This window comes from Natrix helvetica (assembly GCF_964273705.1).
Source record: "Natrix helvetica genome assembly, chromosome: 1".
Taxonomy (NCBI): Eukaryota; Metazoa; Chordata; class Lepidosauria; order Squamata; family Natricidae; genus Natrix; species Natrix helvetica.
The window spans coordinates 74,300,304-74,322,994 of NC_138548.1; the positions used below are offsets into that span (position 1 = coordinate 74,300,304).

Genomic DNA, 22,691 nt, shown 5'->3' on the forward strand with positions numbered 1-22,691 from the left:
TGAAAGCACAAAGCAGATCCTAGATCTCTGCAAAATATGGGCATCTGAAATGTCACGTACATTCAGAATTCTGGATCCATTTTGATTTATCTCAAAGCTTCCAAGGCTGTACGAGTTTGCTGCTTTCTAACTTAAGAAGACAGGTAAGCATTTTTTTTTTGCTGGCAGCAGAAACAGCAGTTTGTGTTGAAGGATGTGCACAAAATCAGGGAGCAAAGGAAGCGTGATAATGAAGCTCTCCCCGATTATGAAAAAGGAGTAAATTGGAATGCATACAAGTTTAGCTCCTTGAAAAGAACACGTGCAAGGCCTAATACTATTATATTTTATTTTATTGCAACATGATACGCTTTTTATCATTAACATGCCCAGATTTCAGGGCAGTGAGCTAATTTATCCGCAGAATGAAGGTGGAAACCACAGATGCTCGGATGGTTGATCTGTATTTTTGCAGTACACAATCAAATCTTCCTGCAGCTCCAAAGCAGACAGTCTGCTACCCAGTTGCTTGGAGTAGGAGGCACAGCTGTGTATTGGTGCATTCCAGCTGGCCTGGGGGATACACTATCTCAAGGAGCCAAAGGGTAAATCATCCATACATTTCTCTGTCTGCTGATAACCAAAATTGCTCACTGGCCAGCAGCTGCTTTTGCTCTACTGCAGGATTCAGAGGCTAGACAAGGTCTCTGTTGGGCAACTTGTCCTTCTATTAAGGAGAGGCATTTGGAGAAAAACTAGATAACCTTGAATGGAAAAATAAGGGGAAATATGTGTATAATAAACAGCTTGCATGTAAGGAAGATACACACTGCCTAAGGAGAGAGCTTCCTCTTCTCACTGAGAAAGATTTAATTGCTGAAGGCCAACCATTGACTTTCTGGAAATGAGGAATCTCTGACTCTGTAAATATTATGGGGCCACAATCTGCAGCTAGCAGAACCAATGATGATGGGAGTTGTAGTTTAACAAATCCTGGCCCACAGGTTCTTATTTCTGCCTAGAGCTTTGCAGTGTGTGAGAGAATTTACAAGTTGCATCACCTTATATAAATGTATAGAAAGACAGCAGCTCCAATCACGCTTTGCTTGCACAAGCACAAAGCCGAAGGCACCAGCCTGAAGATGGCGAGTGGGACCTCATCGAAACGTCCCCAAGATATTGTCAATCTTACATGGGAAAAGACCCGAATACAACAAGACCAGCATACCTACATCCGTGAAAATCTATGAAAGAGATTGAGATTGTCTTGGCAATGTTTCAGCAAGGTCTCACTCGCCATCTTCAGGCTGGGTTTTGGCTTCGTGATTGGAGCTGCCATCGTTCTATAAATCTTGAGGGTGGGGGTGGGGGTGCTGGCTTTGTTTCAGTAAGTGGAATGATTGGTTGTGTGGTTGTATCATGATTGGTAGATTGGTGCTGGCTGTGTGTTCGTTGTTGTTTTGTGTTGTAATGGCCTGGGTGGTGGGTGGGGCTCATTTGTTGACTAGGGCTGGTTTCCAGATGTCTGGTAGGCTGGAGGTATCATCATGTTTATTCATGTTGTGGGGGTGTTTCTCTATTTCAATAGCTTCCATAATTATTCCTTTGTTGAAATGTTCAGTTTTGGACATTAACCTGGTTCCTTCAAAATTAATTTCATGTCCTGTAGCTTTAAGGTGCTGGAAAAGGGAGGATTTTTTTTCTTTTTTTCTTACTGCGTTCTTGTGTTCTGCAATGCATGCATTTATTCTCATATTCATTTGTCCAATGTATATTGCAGGGCAGATTTTGGATGGTATTTCGTAGACTCCTTGGTATTCTAGCTGGATTTTGTCTTTGGGGTTTCTTAAGATGCTAGCTATTTTTTGGTCAGTGTTGAAGGCTGTCTGATATTGTGTTTGTGGAGAATTTTGCTGATTTTATCTGTGGTGCCTTTGATGGGACATACAGCCAGCACCAATCAGCACTAATCTACCAATCATGATACAACCACACAACCAATCATTCCACTTACTGAAACAAAACCAGCATGCCCTCATATGAAGAACAGTTGCAGGAACTGAGTATGTCTAGTTTAATGAAAAGAAGGACTAGGGGAGACATGATAGCAGTGTTCCAATATCTCAGGGGTTGCCACAAAGAAGAGGGAGTCAAACTATTCTCCAAGGCACCTGTGGACAGAACAAGAAGCAATGGGTGGAAACTAATCAAGGAGAGAAGCAACTTAGAACTGAGGAGAAATTTCCTGACAGTTAGAACAAGTAATCAGTGGAACAGCTTGCCTCCAGAAGTTGTGAATGCCCCAACACTGGAAGTCTTTAAGAAGATGTTGGATAGCCATTTGTCTGAAATGGGCATAGGGTTTCCTGCCTAGGCATGGGGTTGGACTAGAAGACCTCCAAGGTTCCAACTCTTCTATTGTATTGTATTGTATTGTATTGTATTGTATTGTATTGTATTGTATTGTATTGTATTGTATTGTATTGTATTGTATTGGCTCAGGACCAGTTTGCCATGTGGACAGCTTTCTTAAACAGAACTTCCTTTAAAATTTCATCAGTATCCTTATTGACTCTTCGGATTAAAAAATTATTGGTGACTGGGGTATTCAACTCCTTGCTTGAAGACATTATGTACTGTTCTTCTACATACTGAGCCAGTTTCCTTTTAAAAAACAGAGCAGCGTTAAAAGCAAATGTCAAGATTAATAACTGATAAAATTTTAATAATTAAATTTTTAATAATGCTCTACCCCAGAATTTTTTATATATTCATTCTCTCTCTCTCACCCCCCCCCCCGGTGTGTATATAAAACCTGATCAAGTTACTGCAGAGGTAGTTCATAGTTTTCAAGAAGTAAATGTTCTAGAAAGGGCTTCACAATGTTCTTGCCACAATTGAGAATGTTCCATGCCTAAAACCCAAATTTTACACCCAGCTAGGATTTACCTGTAGTGTTATGACCCTAGAGGAAATAAGAGAACGTGGTGGTACTTTGCACTTGTATCTCACTGCTTCTCTGTCATGTCACAAAAACTCATATATGGAAACATTTCTTGGTTCCTGTTAGATTCTCCCAGGAGGAAAGATTGCCATTTGAGAAACCATTGCCTCCCCAAGTGCACCTCAGAAATGAAACTGGCAATGTTGTTGCTCTCCTAGTGAGTTGGTGGGTGGCAACAGCACAGCTTCTGTTGCAGCTGTTAGGGGAAAGGGAAGGGAGTTCTCCTTGCTCTTTTCTTCCACTCACGAAATGCAGATCCTTTGCTGAAGGCCCCCTGTAGCTATGGAGTCCTCCAGAAAGCAAGGAGCAACAATAGCAGTACAGATGCTGCCACCGAGCAGAGTGGCCAGAGAAGAAAAGAATGAATTGCATGTGATAAGGGGGTTACCAGTGTTCTGACTTAGGCTTCCCAAGATCATGAAGCAGACTCCTCGTCCCGATAAAACCTCTTTCAGCAATTCCTCTCCAGCAATGTCCCGGCAAACAGTCTTTCATGAGATTTCACAACTACAGACCTTTATCAGGCTTGGAGAGTTGCCAGGCCGATATCTTCCAAACGCCATGCTGTAGCTGCAATTATTTGGCAAGAAGTCAGGTACACCCTAATGAATTGACCTAATTGTCTCCTGCAAATTCCCCTCCCCCTTTGCTGCTCTTTATTCCCTATGGGAGGGACCACCATCCAGCTGTGCCTTTACTTCCGAGTTGGCCCTTGTTCCTTAACTGTTCCTTATCCTGGCAGCTCTGCGCATGCACTCATTGGGAACCAACTCCAACTGTTCTTCTGCCCCACTGATATCCAACTCCGAAGGCAGCTGATAACTGTTGGATGGCCCTGCCCCATCTCTGCTTCCGATGCAGAGCACTTCCCCAGACTCCAGGACTGGCCCCAACCTCCTCACTGTCTGAGTCTGCCACCAACTCCACTGGCCACTGGCGGGCCACAACAACCAGTAGGAATTGTGGAATATATGACTCAAGGACACTTTTCCTACCAGAGCAGAGAAGGTAAACATTGGTGGTTGATCAATTCTATTTGTGCTGTAAGCCAAAGGAAAAATGCCCACTGCCCAAGAAAAAGACCTATGGCAGGATGGGAGTATGGGGCCTCAATAGGCCAATTGGACCCTTGAAAATTACCAACTTCCCATGCAATTTCTCTAGAACAGGGATGTCAAACTTACAGCCCATGGGCTGGATGTGTCACGTGCTGGCCATGCCCACCCATGTTTTAGCAAAGATGAAAAAAGTAATGATACATCACGTGATGACATGATGACACCCCTGCTCTAGAAGGATCACCTAGAACAGTGATGGCGAACCTATGGCACACGTGCCACAGGTGGCACGCGGAGCCATTTGTCAAGGCACGCAAGGCGCTGCCCTGTCAGCTGGCCAGCGTGCATGCGCGTGCTGCCCTGTCAGCTGGCCAGCGCGCATGCGCGTGCTGGCCAGCTGAGTTCACCCTTTTTAAAGCCATTTTCACCCTCCCCAGGCTCCAGAAGCTTTATAGCAGCCTGGGGAGGGCGAAAAGAGCCTCCCCTGCCCCCCCCCCCCCAGAGGCCCTCCGGAGGCTTCATGAGCTTCGGATGTGCGAAGGGTCGTTTTGAGCGCTCCGAAGACTTCAGGGACTGTCCGGAGGCTTCCCTGATGCCTCCGGAGGCGTCCGGGTGGGCGGGGAGGCTGTTTTCGCCCTCCCCAGGCTCCTATAAAGCCTCTGGAGCCTGGGGAGGGCAAAAAAAGCATGTAAAAATGTGGGGGACGCCTGTAGTGCACACATGCACAGTGGGGGGGTAGCGCATTGCATTATGGATGCGGCATGCCCGCACACGACCCCCCTGCGCTCCCCCCACTTATGGCACGCAAGCCAAAAAAGGTTGGCCATCGCTGACCTAGAAGAAGGTTTGCGGTGGTTCTGGTAAAAAAGTATCCCTATCCTCCCATCCCTCTTTGATTGGGCCTTGGCAGTAGATTGCCCTGAGATGGAAACTCCATTGTCAAAATATAACTCTATAAATGGCAAGCAGCTTATCATAGTGCTAAAGCCCCTATGGATTTATGGGGGTGTCTCAAAGGTGTTTTTTTTTCAAAAGTCCACTGGACTTTATTTTTCAATTTATGGGAGAAGTGCATTTATCTTAGTGCCTCTTGATTTCCTCAGTGGCTTTCAATATCACTGACCACCTTGTCCTTCTGGACTAGTTGTGGAGTATGGGAATGGAAATATCATTCTGCAGAGGTTCTCCTCCATTTTTGGTAGTCAGTTCCACTCAGTATTGACAGAGGGAAAGTGATCAAGCCACGGCACTCACTTGTGGGGTGCCTTAAGGCTCGACACTCTGACTCCTTTTATGTAGGTTTTACAGAAAACTGTTGATTGGAAGGACCAGGTTGGTCCTGATCCTGTGGGAACTCTGTCTATGAGTTGGCATTGATAGAACACAATCTATACAAAAAGAGGGAAGTGGGAAAAGGTTCTAATTGAGGAAAGAATCTCAACTGAGGCAGCATATATTGTTTTAATTGTATAATAATATAACATTATGGGTAGGAAGGTTAGAGAGAAACTGTGTGTGTATGCGTGTGGGCATAGTACAAGTTGTGGGACAGAAGAACCATGATTAGGTTACTCGGTATAGTGAAACCTTTGCTACATCTTTGACAACAACAATAACAGATCATTTTCTAACCCGTTCAAATGTGGATTAAGTCCATTATCTTTACAGCCTAACATTCCCTGTTCTTTGAGGTTCTTTCCCTGGGTATGTACCTACCTGACTAGTTTTGACTTACATAAGGCAATTCAGTTGTGTGTGGGCATATGAGCCTGATGAAATATTTCCAGTGGATCAGGTCACTTGTTTAAGAATTATTAGTTATCTCACTGTAAATCTAAATTTCACATTTGACGTCTGTTTCTGGTTATCATCCATGGCATCTCTAATGCTATAGTAGAATTTAGGAGTAGGCATTTCAGGACAAAAAGAGATATTTAATTAGTTGAGTAGACAAAAAAGAGAGAGAAAGAAATTGTGAAATAAATGGCCATTAAAAAGCTGGCTGACAAACAGTAAACTTGTGCCTGGCCGTTTCGTTTGTACTTAATTGACAGGCAGCTTAGAGTGGGAACTTGTACAACACTTTCATGTTATCAGGGAAATTCTTAATTGAAAAGGATCAAGGTTTATGTGCCCATAAATGAATAATTATCTCATTATCTAAATAACATTCCCTTTCTTCAGATCTGTCCTTAAATCTAAATTGTTCATGAAGTCCTTTGTTTAAGCTCTTCAGACCTTTCCTTTCTCAAACTGACCTTAAACATGTTGAACCAGGCCGCATACTTGCAATTCATGCAATTCATTGTTTGACTTTTGCTTCTATTCTATTTTCCTTTCTTTATAGCTTCCCTGTGAATATTCTACAAGTCTTTTTGGACAAAAAATAACTGATTTCTGATTGCACTGCCCTAAATCATTCACCTTTTGATGAATCTGGGTCAGGAATGGGTAACCTACACTCCGGGCCCATTTTAACGTGCCCCAGAGCTTCTGAAGATGGTACTATTAATATTTGGACCTGATTTTCTGAAGACTAAAAATCAATGTACAAGTCTCCACTGTATTTAGCATATCAATTTTCTGTTATTCTTTTCCCCCCATCAACAACAAGCCTGACAATTTTACTACTATGTGGAGAAACAATGTGGTCTTTGCAATCCAATTTTTGGACTGCATAAAATGTGGCCCCCAACTGCACAAAGGTCATCCCATTTTACCCTAAATGGAAGTAGTTGAGAAATACAGCTTAACATGGTTTAAAAAAATAATCACAATGCCTTTTTACAGGGCAAATGGCAGCATAGTAGAATTTTATAGATAATGAAGGCAACAGTAAAGAAACAAAACATAAATAAGAATCCCCATGCCACAATAAAAAATCTGTAGCTGGAACTGTGCACATGTACCTCATAATACAGTTTTCAAAAGTTGCTTTCTTTTAAAATTAAGTGAGAATTCTGGTAACTGTATGCATTCTAAATATGTCAGAATCAATCAGAATAGAATCAGAATCAGAAGGGGACCTTGGAGGTCTTCTAGTCCAACCCCCCTATTACGATTTCAGACAAGTGGCTATCCAGTCTCTTCTTAAAAACCTCCAGTGATGAAACATCCACAACTTTTAAAGGCAAACTGTTCCACTCGTTAATTGTCCTCACTCTTAGGAAATTTCTCTTTAATTCCAGGTTGCTTCTCTCCTTGACTGGTTTCCATCCATTGTTTCCTTGTCCTGCCATTGGTGCTTTGGAAAATAAGTTGACCAAAAATGTCAACATTTTTATTTATTTATTAATCACATTTATATGTCTGCCCATCTTGACTGGACAGCTTTCTAAATGTGATTAATAAATATATAAACATAGTTGTGCTGACACTTTTGCATTCAAATGAGATGATGTATTTAGAATGCATATCGCATGTTTATCAGAATTCTCACTTTAATTTAAAAAAAAAGCCGCTAAGGCCACCCGTATGATCCCATATATACATTCTAGCCAACATTTGTCCACACAATCTACAGACCACTTTCCATTGCAACTGGTTTTCGGTCTTTTAGTTTATTTAGGGGAGTTACACAAATAATATATTGTTTAAACAATTTCTCTCAGATCTAACCACTGGACACAATTTTGAGCAATTAGTTGGATCAGTTCCATCCATGGTTGAATTTCCCACAAGGTTTTCACCCATTTGCCATATTGTGAAAAAAGAAATCTGATACTTATAAAGCATAAGACTCTGAAATTGCCAGTTTGAAGTGTTTACATGGACTTTTCTTTTTTTTAAAAAAAATCTCGGAATATGTTCTTTCTTCAAGCAATTGAACCTCGATTTATTCCTGGATAATTAAATTTTAAATGAGCTAACTAAGATTTTAACAGCTTAATTGAACACTGATTCTAGCTTATTGTGTTCAATGCAGTAAACATGTATTATATATTCAATTAAATATGTTTACTCTATATGACTAATATTGTGGGCTAAGCCTGGTGGGAAAATAAACAAAAAAGGGGCAAAATTCAGTAAATATTCCACTCCTATCAAATGTCACCTTTTTAAACATGGATGCATAAAACAGACCTGTGCAACTTGTCATACACCAAGCTGCAAGCAGCTCACTGCCAGTTGTGGTATGTTGCAAACAAGAGATTCAATCAAGCTGTTTAAAAACTTCCTTTGGGTTACGAAACACTTTCCTGGGGTAATGAAATAAATAGAAGGGATGCCATTCCTGGCCAGCTGCAGTACCACAGCTAGATCATGTAAATCATAGGCGCCTGGCATAACATTTGGACCATATTGCTGGATGTGATCTTTTCATATATATAAAATGCAAATCAACTCTAGTAGGATTCAATTGCTCATATGGAGCTCAGAGTCTGATCCTATTGGCCATAGCATGCAGGCAGTATCCCAAAACATATTTGGAACAGCTAAGGTTATCAGTGAAGAGCTAAAGCCACTTTTGCAAACATCTTTTGAAAAGGTGTTTCAAAGAATGAGGGCAAAAAACAAAGCAAAACAGAATAACCCAAACTCCTATGCATATTTTCTCCTAAAGGCAGGTTCTTTCTCTCAAGTCTAAGCAGATTCTAGCAATTATTTCATTAGACCTAGACAGTTAGAAGACAAATGACTTGTGTATCTGTAGTAAATTTCCAGATGGGTGTGGAGAAAAGATCCTTCCAATTACTTAGATTACGTTTTTTAAAAAAATCTTCATTTAAGCTCTAGGGTGGCAACCCTCTTCATCACATGACACTTCCTGCAGACAAAGGGAAATTTTATGGCTTTGGGAAGGATGCCAAATCTGAGCCATTAGTGTGAAGTTAGAGATTACTATTAATCTACTGCTCAGCAGAATGAAATGTTGGTCCTACCTAGATATGTGAAAGGCTGATAGAGACATCTGTGCACATGCAGCAGTAGCAGCAAAGAGTGGGAGAAAGCGCCTGCGTTATGAAGACTGATCTGAACCAGCTGTCCTTTCCTTAAATTTCTCTTAGGATCGAACGTAAAATAACACTGGTAGCCCTTTCTCGCTCTCTTTCTTTCTCTGCTTCCTTTAGACAGCAATGGTGTTCTTCTGGAATCAAATTAGAAACAGGGTCTTATAGTTGGAGACCTCAGTGCCATTACAAAGCGGTATAAGAAAAGTGTTGATGTAAACTACAGAAAGAGGAACACCCCCCGCCCCCATTGGATCAGAGTCTCCATCCCGGCGTCTTTTCCCCTCCCTATGTTTCTTCCATTGTCTGAATGTTCTCTCTCTCCTTTGCTCTCTCTTATTCTGCACCCCCCTTGCCCCTCGCAGTGACCCGTATGCCCCCCCCCAATGTCTTTCCTTGGCCGAGGAGGTGGTGGTAGGGTGCAGTGGTCTTTCGGAGATGTCAGCGACGGCTAGCCCAGACGATGTTGTCAAGAAGATTGCATCAAGCCTGTGAGACGCTTGCCTGCCAGTGACTTTCCCTGGAGGAACAAACAAAGGGGAAAATGGGGAGGGGGGAGGAGAAGCCAAGGATATGAATTCATCTTGTGATTAGTTGGTAACACAGGCCAGATTGCTTGGTGACTTTCGGAAGCTGGGGGGCAATGACCAATTATGGAACAAAAGGTAGTTGTGATGACACATGTGGGGATAAAAGAGGCGGGACTAGCCTATATTTCCTCTAGATAAACATTACTTGGGGGCCTCAGAAAGCTAATCAAGGTCATGCCTTCCCTGTGGAACTATTTTCTGTATCAATTTTATGGCATTTACAAATATGATCAAAGTGCCCTTGATTTTATCCAAACATGTAAGGAAACCCAGTTATCTCTTTGCACTGTTGGAAAAATATGTCCCAAAATGACAACTTGGAACTCTTGTACAAATTCACTCCCCTTAGGCATAAAGGCAGCTCCATTATATTCATTAATAGGGAACATTGGTTTTGGGGCACTCTTCCTCCCAATCTGCAAATGCCTACATCCCTCGGGATCTTCCTTGATGCAATGAGCATATTCCTCCCTTCCCAGAGCCTCTACTGCATTTGCATTCCACCTTCCTTTCCAGTTGCTGCAATCAACATCCAGAGTTACCCGTCTGGCTCAGATTTACTTCATTGAATTAGTGAAAAAATGATGAACTTGTACATCGAGTTCTTTCAGACCCATTGATGGATTCATAATTTCTCGAGGGCATTTATAAACACCCACAATTCTCAAGAACGGTTACTTTAGAACTACAGGTGACATACAACACTAAATGTTATATATTCAGTAAATATATATTTACTAAAACATTTCAGTAAATACTTCCACAGCAAGTGCTTAGTTGGTTACATAGAAGGATAAAGATTCTACCATTATTGTAGAATCTACCACTCTACCATTATCACTGCATTCATTACAAAGGAATGAGTCCCACCATTCAGCTATCAACTCCCCAAAGGCGAACTTGAAGGAGAAAAAATTAAACAGTGAGAGGGGGGAAAAAATCCTGTGCAATGGCTGACTCCCTCATATTGTCAACCTAAGATGCCAATTGGCGATTTTGAAGCTTCTTTGTCTCCAGTACTTTCATATCTGACACACTTATGAGTATATGCTTTCCAAAACACATTTTTTAAAACACAGGAGGGTAGGGGTAAGGAATGAGTAAAAGTTACGTAAAACCAGTGACGTGCGGTGAGGTTTATGGCTGGTGAGGCTGGTGACGTCATCAGCGCGAGCTGCGGTCCCCTTCATGTTGACTCAGGAAGGCGGAGAATGGGACCATGTGTGCAGGAGGCTGAAGCTGCCTCAGCCTCCTGCACACGTGGTCCCATTCCCCTCCTTCCTGACGCCTGAGTCAACATGAAGGGGACCACGGAGCATGCTCCCCGGGACCACGGAGCGTGCTCCACGGGACTATGACTCACACTCCGTGGTCCCCTTCATGTTGATTCAGGAAGGCGGGGAATGGGACGTCTGCAGGAGGGAGGCTGAGGCTAGAGGAACCTCCTGCACACGTGGTCCCATTCCCGGACGTGTGCAGAATGCTCCTCAGCGCCTTTTCCCTTTTCCCTTTTTTTAATTTTCATGATGAGAGCAGTGAGGCTCTGCCTCCCCTGCCTCCCCTGACCGCACGTCCCTGCGTAAAACAAATTGCCTGCAAAAATTTACAAAATTAACATAGTAACAAAATTACTATATACACCGCCCTCCTCCAGCAGATACAATCAAGGAGAGGGGGGAAATGGATGAAATGGGCATAATAAGCTTTGTTCAGGCATTACAGAAAGGGCTAAAATCAGCTAGGTAATTAGCCCTGCTTTTAAAAGCCTCCAGGCTTTGGAGCAGCAAGATCTGCATTCTTTGGCACTTCTTCCTCATTCTTCTGCTTTCAAGAATTACCACGGTTCCTACCTGGACTAGGAGATGAGCCTCTCTCCAATTCAATTTGAGAAAACTCAAGCAGAACATTTCAAGGCATTCTGTCCCCAGTGATTGTTCTGAGGTCACAATGCCTATAAAGGCTATTTCTTTCCACCTCCAGCATTTCTATTTTAGCTCATGCAACTGGTGCTGCTCGCAAAATAACAGCACACGAGAATTTATTGCTTTAGCTTCAGACAGGCCTGAAAGTCACATTATATATCTTTTATAATGCTTTCTTTCCTCCAAATCAGTGTACATCCTTCTTTTCTTAATTGGATCCCAATCATTAGCTCAGCTTGCCAATTGAATGTTAAAGATGCGCTAGCCAGCCAGAGAATAGATGTACATGTCAGATATAGCACTTAGTGACTACATGAAAGAGAGAAAGAAATCCTCTCATTCTGAATTTCTTACATCTTACAAATGGATTCAGTCAAGTATTGGAGACTCAGGTTGGCCTTTGTTTCTCTAATCTTCTTGGAAAATAAGAATGGGGGTTGTGTGTGACAAGAGTTTTTCCCCTGAATGCCTTCTGCTCTTATTTTGAATTCTTTGTATCTAGGAATTTGTTGACTGTCCAGCAGAATGGATTAGTCAGGGGTTTAGGAAATAGGAGAAAGAACAAAATAAGCAATTAATTTATCCTTCCTTCCTTTATGAGCAGATGCAGAAGACCAACATATAGTTAGGTTGCAGTAGCTTAAAAAACAAACACTTCTTGTGATATAGTAATAATTTTGGAAATGATTTTTCTAATATACATGGCTGAGTACATAGGATACAGAACCGAACAAGTAAGTAGAGCAAAGTGGGTATTTATCAGCATTTTTTCCCCTATTCCTAGAGTAATATATCCACTACCCTGCTCTCAACCCAATCTTTTCAGAGCTTCCCCAGACTTCCATTAGCTGCCAAACTTGGCCTGGCTTTTTCACTCCTTCCATTTCTGCCTAGCATTAAACAGCTATTCTGTGCAAACTATGTGTTTTATTTTGGGCATGTACCATCCAAAATTAGATATTTTTATGCATAGAATGGCTTTTTCCTAATCCCTGGTTAATCAAATTAAATCTGAATTCCATTAGAAGAAAAATGTCTTTGTTTACGTTCTTCAGCATACTGTAGACCCAAGTGCTGTACCAATCTTAGGTTAAGGTTAAACGTGCAGAGAAATTCACTTGGCAATTCAAACAGAACTTTTGTAATTGTCTTTATATTTTGCTAAAAGACGACCATGTTTTGTAGCTACACCATAATTAATCTCAGTAGTCCTATTCCTCTATGTTTTTTAATTTCTCAGTAGCTTAAGTATAGGTAGTCCTTGATTTTCAATCAGAATTGAATTCAGAATTGATTCAATCAGAATCTCCATTGCTAAGCAGGGCAGTTGTTAAGTGAGTTACGGATGATTTTCTCACCTTTCCCCCTCAATTGCTGTTTAGCACATCACTTCAGTTACGTTAATCATGCAGTCGTTAAGCGAGTCTGGCTTCCCCTATTGATTTTATTTGTAGAAACCCAGCTGGAAAGGTCACAGATGATGATTGCATAACCCTGAGATGCTGCAATCATCATAAATACGTGCCAGTTGCCAAGAACTCAAATTTTGATCGTGTGACCCAGTGGTGGGATTCAAATAATTTAACAACCGGTTCTCTGCCATAATGATCAGCTGGGTAGGCGTGGCTCAGTGGTCATGTGATGGTGTGGGTATGGCCAACTCAATGTCACTCAGGATGATGGGCGCTTCGCCTTAGCTGTTACAATGTAATAAGGGTTAACCAGAGAGGCAGTTTCTGTAAGCAGGGCAATAAAAATTAGGCTAGAAACAACACCAGAATGTTTCCTTCCTGCCTTCCTTACAGGATTAGCCCTGTAAAGTGGGGAAAAAACAAAATAAGATTGCTTCCAACAACCGGTTCTCTGAACTGTTTAGAAAGTTAACCACCGGTTCTCCCAGATAGGTGCGAACTGGCTGAATCCCACCACTGATATGACCGTGGGAGGCTGCGACAGTCATAAGTGTGATGACGAGTCATAAGTCACTTTTTTCAGGGCTATTTGAACTAAATGAATGGTTGTAAGTCAAGGACTACTTGCAGTGGCATTACTGGACAATGTACTTTATGATTGCAATCGGCCCAAATAAGGAAGTTTTCCAAATGGTCATTAGTTTCGATTCGTTTATAGCCAACTTTGAAATCCTTAAAGGTCTCTGTGAATCTATGATGGTCTGTGAAGGAAAAGGGAAAGCCTTCATTTTAAAGTTTTTTTTTAGGAAGCAGCTGTTACTAATGGAATCCAGAAATTTGGAATCTTTTGAAGGTGCAGCTTCTAATCTTGCATTGTATATGTCCCAAAAAGATACCGAAACAGCTGTATACCCTCTCTCTGATGTATTCTTTCAATTCAGATTTGAAAGTCTATTTAATGTCTCTTCAGGCGAGACACTCCTCAAATTCATACTGTGCAATGACTGCCATTCTCTATCCAAAGATATATATATATATGTATGTATGTATGTATGTATGTATGTATGTATGTATGTATGATTGTATGTATATGTACATGTACACACACACACACACATATATATATATATATATATGTGTGTGTGTGTGTGTGTGTTTGTGTTACAACCCCTGGTGTGCCCAAATATATATATATGTGTGTGTGTGTATATATATATATATATATATATATATATATATATGTGTGTGTGTGTGTGTGTGTGTGTGTGTGTGTGTGTGTGTGTGTGTGTATGTATGTATGTATGTATGTATGTGTATATATATATATATTCGCCTCGTGCCTCTCTATCTAATCCTTATTTTTAAAGTTTATTCTTTTAAGGATGAGATCCCAGAAGAGATGTTTCCGCTCAGGAGATCATCAAAATAAAATATGGTATCTTAAGTATTTCAAGAGATTATATTTCTTGGAGTTAAATCTATGGACTATATTCCTTAATTCAGCCATATACTACACTGGGCTTCTTAGAAATTTTACTTACACAAAACCTAAACGCAGTATGACACACATGCTATTGAAACGAAACAGACCACATTCCCCATTTGTTTTTAACATATGATTTTAATACAAAACTAAGGGCCATATCCTTTTAAAACGGTCTTTTATTAGAATTAGAAGGAAAAGAAAGAAAAGATACACGTTGAAGACACATGAAGAGCAATACAAACCGAGAAAAAAGTTTAATGCCGAACAGAAGATTTTTAAAGCAGAAACCAAAATCACAGCAACAACAATAATGGCAAAAAAAACATAAAATCCGCACAGATGCATTTACATAAAAGAAATCAAAGGTGTTAAATTAGTATAAACAGAATAAGAAATGATGACAACAGAAGACAGACAAAATTTTGTGTGTGTGTGTGTGTGTGTGTGTAGACACACACACACAAAACAAAAACAAAAACAAAACAAATACACTGAAAGCTTGTTTACTGAATATTACTTTAAAAGAAAACATGTTTATTTCCCTAACTGCAGTAGTCCAATTATCAGCTCACTCCTAGAGCCATACGGGTGTTGGTTAGGTTGCTTCAGAAGGCGGCAACAGGGTGGCCTAACAAACCCTTTCATTTGAAATGCCACTTAGAGGCTCTTGCAGTTAGGTTTGGTGTTTCTAAAGCAGGGCCGTGTATAATGTCTGTGAGAGAATCCAAGACATTTCGTCTCCATGCAGTCTCCACTGTGTATATAGAGTTGTCGCCTACTTACAAAAACTGTAATTTATTTTATGTGATTCATAGGGGTTATTTTAGTCAATAGGCTGATTCTGTGGTAAAACATGTAAACATGTCCACATAATTGTAAAAAAAAAAAAAGTCATCTGTTTATGTGCTTCCTGGGAGGTAATGTTGTTGGCAAATATTGAGTGTGTGTGCATGTGTTATTTCCACAGCACAGAATACCTATGGATGTATTTGAAAAAATTAAACTACCATGGATCTCAAAAGGCCTCAAAAGGCCTCTAAACAATCACATCTTCAGCACCAGAGGTGCAGTTTCATACCGAATTAGTGCTTTGTAGGTGCACTTTAAAACAGACACCAGATAGTCCTCAACTTACAACAGTTCATTTAGCAACCGTTCAACGTTACAACAGCACTGAAAAAAGTGACTGATGACCGTTTTCACACTTACAACCATTGCAGCATCCCCATGGTCACATGATTAAAATTCCGGGGCTTGACAACTGACTCATATTTATGATGGTTGTGGTGTCCCAGGGTCATGTGATCATCTTTTGCGATCTTTTGTCAAGCAAAGTCAATGGAGAAGCCAGATTCCCTTAACAACCATGCTACTAATTTAACAACTGCAGTGATTCACTTAACAACGGTGGCAAGAGAGGTCGTAAAATGGGGCAAAATTCACTTAACAAATGTTTCATTCAGTTACAGAAATAGTCGTAAATCAAGGATTACCTGTAGTGAATGAATTGCCTTCGTTTTCCAGGGTTTTTTAAAATGCCACAACAATAGCCTATGGGGTAAGCTGGGCTAAGACAGCAAAAAGAGCCTCCCCTGCCAAACTCCCGGAGGCCCTCTGGAGGCTTCAGGGACCGTCCGGAGGCTTCCCTGACTTCCGGTTTGCTCGGAGGGTCGTTTTAAGCGTTCTGAAGGCTTCAGGGAAGCCTCCGGACGGTCCCTGAAGCCTCCGGGGGGGAAAGGCTCTTTTCTCCCTCCCCAGGCTCCTATAAAGCCTCTGGAGCCTGGGGAGGGCGAAAAATAGCTTTTAAAAAGGTGAACTCAGCTGGCCAGCGCGCGGTGTCCAGCTGGCAGGGCAGCGCCTCGCGTGCCCTGACAAATGGCTCCGCGTGCCACTTGTGGCACACGTGCCACAGGTTCGCCATCACTGGGCTAAGACATAAAACTGGTCCTAAGTCATTCATTGACCTTTCCTGAGTGCAATCCCCACTCCAGCATCCTATTTATATACTATATGGCAAATGCATTTTAAAGCTTCCCTACTGGTAGTCCAGGACAATCAGAATGAATTGTTATAAGAATTGAAAGAATGAAGATAAATAGATAGTGTTGTGGTGGGAGACATCACTTTGTCAAGCTATAGATGGAAAATATATGGCATGCCAGATGTTGAAATATAACTCAGCAAAACCTGGACACATTGCTAACAATAAGAAATGTTAGAAATTGAAATGCAGTCCAATGGAGAGGCAGCGTTCTCATCCCTGTTCTGGGAGATGTAGGGAGAGTCAGAGTTGATAAAAAGAATATATTACTTTGTCATGATATTTACTGTCAACAGGTCAGCAATGGCTTCTTCTTTAAAGGGGGAGCAGGATTATAAACCTCTATTATGTCTATTTCCCTTAGAGCACTTCCGAATGGTGGGGAATGATGGGAACTGAAGTCCGACATATTTTAAGATCACAAAGCTGGTAAAATCTGATCCATATACTATCTCTAGAATCAGAGGCATCCGTTTCTGTCTTGGCCTGGTCCAGCAAGTTTCCTGTGCTTTTAATGAATAGAGAGTATTTTATTGAATGCCATATTTTTCAGACTATAAGACGCACCGGTGTACAAGATGCACCAAGATTTCGAAGAGGTAAGTAAGAAAAAAAAGTTTTTGTCCTACACGGCGCCCAGGAGCACTCTGCAGGTTTCAGCAGGGCTGGGGGAAAGCAAAAATCCCTCAGTTTTTTGCAAAAATGGGATGCAGGAGCAGGGCTTCGGAAAACCAAAATGGCTGCATTCGGTATATAAGACGCACCAACATTTCCACACTCTTTTATGGGGGGAAAGGTGTGTATTATACTCCGAAAAATACGGTAGTTTCTCCCAATTCTTACGGTTGTCTAAATTCATACAAAAATTTAACTACTCCAATACAGCACAATTTGTAGCCCCTTTCCCGTCTATCCAATAGAAACCGAATGAATAAGTAACATGGCTTAGGATCAGATTATCTAAGGGACCATCTTTTCCCAATAATTTTTACCTATCCAATTTGGCCTAACAGATCAGGGATGTTATGAGCCCCGTCAGCCAAGGAACATTGGCTGAGGGAAACCAAATGTGCTGCCTTCTTAGCGGTAGTCCCTGCCCAGTGGAATATTCTTTCTGCAGGATGGCCCTGACTTGGTTAGCCTTTCATAAGATTCTAAAGACCTAGCTATGTCTTTAGAGACCTGAAATTGTAGGGGAATCCATTACCTCCTTGCACTGTTAATTTTTATATAATTATTATGATAATTTTCATTTGCCTGCATGTATTATTTATAACTTTTTTTATGGTTAATTGTTGTAGTATGTTTTGCCACCCAGGGTCAGCTGAATTGAGATGAGTGGCTACAGAAATAGGATAAACAAATACTGCATAAGTAAAATTCGGTGTATGCTTCCCATATCTCCTGTTTTCATGGAATTTCGCCTCATTTTCTGAAACAATTTGCCAAAGGGCTCATGAAGCAACTGCAGTAGAGAAAAGTATTTTTAATTAAATGTGTGGAAGCTCTTTTTCTTTTTCTTTGCCCACAATAGGTATTGATGCTTTAGTCCTTTGGATTCCCTTCTTTGAAAATATTTGAGAAACCTATGTTGGTCCACAGAACTGTAATAGACAGAGACACAATTGTACTCTTGTGTCGATACCAAATAAAAATGCTTAGTTGGCCATTGTTGGGGGAATGATTGGAAATAATTCTTTAACCATTGATAAAACACATTGAAAATGAGACACCAAGAAAGGAGTGTATCCTAATCCATGCATTAAAATCCTTGTTCTGTGTAAACTAACATCCAGAACATACTTACTTGATAAGCAGAAGAATCCACAACAGATCATGTATCAATGCTATGGAAATAAACAGAATTCTGATCCTTTGCAGGATACCTACCTTCCTCTGAACCAAACTACCCCACCCTCTTTTTCTGTAAGGGCAAGGTATGTGGAAGCATTGTGCATGTTACCAACATTGTACAGAGAAGAGAAGCTATGGGTGCATCTTCCTTATTCTCATCAAGGATAACTTGAAAAGCGGGGAAAATGTCATGGGAATGGGACTCTCTGAGCAGGGGAAGGAGGGAGAAAACCAGATTCTATCCCAGTGTTGGTGAACCTTTTTGGCACCGAGTGCTGAAATGGGGGCAAGTGTGTGCATGCATGCTGGAAACCAGAAGAGCAGCTGCACAGTGCACATGCACACATCGGGAAGATAATCTTCCAGTTTCCAGTGCACGCATGCACACTGGTGACCTGATCTTCCAGTTTCTGAAACGCATATGCGTGCAAAGACCAGCTGGCTGGTGTGCATGCACATGCCGGAAACTGGAAGGTCATCTTCCCGGCATGTGCATGTGCACTAGGCAGTTGCTCTTCTGGTTTCTGGCACTCCCACACACATGAAAAACAGCTGGCCGGTGTACCGCAACCCAGAAGAGCAACAACGGGCAACGGCTTGCATACCCGGAGAGAAGGGACTCCATGCCACTTCCACTATGCGTGCCATAGGTTCGCCATCACGGTTCTAGCCTGTTTTGTGGGGAGCTTTCTATTGCAGATCAGAGAGCTGGCTGTTTAATTTAACTATAGATCTTGAAATTCTGTCTTTTTATTGCATTGCAATTACTGAAGGATACTACAGAGGACCAAAAAATAATAATAAAAGTTTCCAAACTAAAAGTAAATGCTAAACAGAAGAGGGAAGAGGAACGAAAATAACCAAAAACAAATGAACTTACCATACTGCGAGTGAACTTTTCTAGGGAAGTTCTACGACCTTGCTCATTCTCGGGCTTTAGAAGGGGAAACAGAAGTTAAGAAGGGGGGAAAAACGCCAAAACCAAAAAGAAATCAGAACAAAACAAAATAAAAACCCCTTCAGCATACTTCGGCTTTAGAAGTGTTAGCAAAAGAAAACGAATATATATATATTAAATATCTCAAACATAGGGCAAGTGCTGTTTGCATGAGCAAAGCAAGAACTTTGTGCAATTATTCGGTAGCTGCTTTTCTTTGGGGAAATGCTGCCCTCCTTTTTAAAAATATAGCTAGGAACATGTAGCCAAAGTTACATATATTAAGAAAATAGGATATAATGATGATTTCTGCATTGATCACGTCTCTGTAAGTCTTTCAGAAGAAAACCAACTTTTTTTCAGTCAGAAAGTAGTGGTCTGGATTTATGATGGAATAGCAATAGCACTTAGACTTATATACCACTTCACAGTGCTTTACCAGACCTCTCTAAGCGGTTTTACAGAGTCAGCATATTGCCCCCAATCATCTGGGTTCCTCATTTTAGCAATCATGGAAGGATGGAAGGCTGAGTCAACCTTGAGCCTGGTGAGATTTGAACTGCCAAATTGCAAGCAGCCGGCAGTCAGCAGAAGCAGCCTGCAGTACTGCACTCTAACCACTGCACCACCACGGCTCTTAATCCACTCTCTCTGTCTCTGTATGGACGCAAGAATAGCCCGAGGTAGAACAGAACAGCATAAGAGAGGATATGATGAGTCTTGTCCTATTCCCCCTTTCCAAATTTATTTATGTGGACATTTCTAATCTACCTTTCAATGACAAAATCAAATCCAGGAGGCTTACAAATAAAACGATACTCCTTTCTGATGTGTTGGATGTTATATAAAAACTGATCGGATTATCTGCTTTTTGCTTAACTTGATCCTTTGGAACTGCGATGCTGTGATGTTCTACTTTAAATGAATCCCATTGGGTGCTCAGCTTGACTTACTCCCAAGAAACTGTGCATAAGGCTGCTGTTGGCATAAAGGTTTTGCCAGGCTACATACAAAACAACCAAATTACTGTTATTTGTTATTTTTGTTATTTGGAAGCTATAACCATAAAGTGCGTGAATGTTGCTATAATAAGAAATTTACCAACGCTATAGCTGTACTACTGTCCTCCAGAGAAACATGATTCAACTCATCTGGCATAAAACAAATCTTATTAAATATGAATGAAAGGGTAATTTCCAAGCAAACAAGCCATTTAGCTGAATAAAGGAATTGTAATGTTCAGGGGCAAACCCATCAAGAGATGACCTAAGTCAATTCACAAATTTCAGGGGTGAGAGATGGATTTGTGCATACATTTGACATCATTACTAAATCAGCACATACTTTTTTTTATGAACAGAAAAACAAGCACTCAGTTTTAGTTCCTAATTTCTGTTCATGTCATATTTGTTATTATCTCATTTTCCTTACTACCCCCTCCAATTTCCCCCAAACTCAAAATAGATTATATTAAACTTGGAGAAACTTAGTGGTTTAAAGTCATACTCAGTTTTCATGGTTGAGAGTGAAACTGAAACTGGATTCCCAGGACTTTAAGATAAACCACCCTCATTTCCCTACCTTCTCAGGGGGGGGGGGGGAAGCAATGGTATATTACAGGGGTGGGCTGCTGGAGATATGCAAAGGTTTGGGAAAACCTCTAGCTAAGATTCTGTGCAGTTTGGAGAACCCCCAAATCCCACTCCTGGCTGGCCCCACCCATCTCACCCCTTCCCTCCCAGGAGTCTCCTTGTGGCCAGTTTTGGATGTAGGTAAGTGCAGGGCACGCACAGAGGCTTGGGGAGGACACAAAACGGGCCTACTGAAAGTTCAGGAAGGATAGAAATGGGCTCCAGAGAGCCTCCGGAACCTGGGGAGGCTGTTTTTGCCCTCCTGTATGCTCAAAGAAGCCCGGGGAGGGCAAAAACACTCCCCCCTCCCGCCATCGTGCAGGAGGCCAACTAAGCCACACCCACCATGGCCACGCCTACCCAGCAATCGGGCAGAGAACCTTTTGCCAAAATTTTTGAAGCCCACCCCTAGGTCTATAGACTACAGCAGGGAAAAGCAAGTGACTGGTAACTGAAAAGCTTCTCTTTGTGTGCTAATTAAAAAAAGCAAAAGAAAACACAACTTTATATTTGAAATAAATGGGTTCACAAAATATACAGAGGACAAGAGTACAGGTGATCTTCGTTGAGAGACTACTTGTTTAGCTGTTTAAACTGACAATAGTGCTCAACAAGTAGCACTTACAACTGCTCCTCATCGTTTTGTCCATCGCATTATCCCTGTGGTCATCTGACGACCATCTGTGACCTTATTTGCTGGCTCCCTGTAAGCAAAGTCAATAAGGAAGCTGGCAGGAGGTCACAAATGGCACCAATGTAATGTCCTTGCTTAACAACCTGGGATGATTCATTTAATGATGGCAACCAGAAATGCCAGAATTTCTGTTGCAAAATGGTCATGTAACATTGTGCTTTATGATCATGGAAATTCTGGTCCTAATTGCTATGAGTAACTAAGGACTATCTATATAAGTTAAGTGTTTTGGAAAATTGTCTTTCTTGCACTCGTCCTGGTTGCAGAACTATAAAGATCTATATATATATATATATATATATATATATATATATATATATATATATATATATATATATATATATATATATATATATATATATATATATATATATATATATATATATATATATATATATATATATATATATATATATATATATATATATATATATATATATATATATATATATATATATATATATATATATATATATATATATATATATATAATGACAGAGATGTATACATTTCTTTTGATTTAGGTTCTTATGGAACAAGAGTGGAAAAGGGAGATGGAACATTGATTCTCTGATCTGCCTTAAATTGGTATCTTGTCCTAGCCAGTGAACCTTGGATGTAACCTATTAAAATTTCCTGAATTTCTTGTTAGCATGGTCAGTTATCATGGTGGCTGTGAAATGTGGGAATTGTAGTATGACATAGATTGAGGAAGACTGAGATGGAAGAAGCTTCATCACAACATCTTTTAAGGAAATAATTCTAGGGCAGTTTTATCAAACCTCCAAATGTTTGGATTATGGATATTTTTTGATATCTAGAATGACATAATCCATCAGTGGAACTCATCCGGCATAGACATAACCAGAAAAGAGGTCTGCAAAGCAGTAATTATGGACTTTCAGATATGATATTATGAGGAACGTAAAATCGTTTAATGTTTGAACTTTTCCGTCATATTGTCATTATATAATTTTATCTATAAAAGGACATTCAGTTGCTGGTGGCAAAGCTTTTCCAGAAGGCAGTGTGCTCGTGTTTCCTTTCCTAACTCTTCTTGCAAAGCATTTAAGTAGAAAGGGGGAAAAATAGGATTCCAAATCTGCAACAGTTAAAAAATATGGAAGCAGG

The 22,691-nt window shown here is 40.8% G+C and overlaps 1 protein-coding gene across 4 annotated transcripts in view; it reads right to left on the bottom strand.

Moving 5' to 3' along the window:
• Nucleotides 1-4,886: 4,886 nt before the first annotated feature.
• RGS6 (regulator of G protein signaling 6) overlaps nt 4,887-22,691 on the bottom strand; it is a 260,857-nt gene continuing 243,052 nt past the window's right edge. Inside the window, exons 17-18 of one of the 4 annotated variants that reach the window (XR_014173739.1) lie at nt 19,179-19,232; nt 4,887-9,513 (exon numbers count right to left, since the gene is read on the bottom strand). Coding sequence is in view for 2 of the 4 variants with exons in the window: in XM_081934977.1 (XP_081791103.1) it covers nt 9,463-9,513; nt 19,179-19,232 (105 nt within the window). In the remaining 2 variants the exon portion in view is untranslated. The remainder of the gene's footprint in view (nt 9,514-19,178; nt 19,233-22,691) is intronic. The other 3 variants (XM_081934977.1, XR_014173738.1, XM_081934978.1) reach the window with 3 other exon arrangements.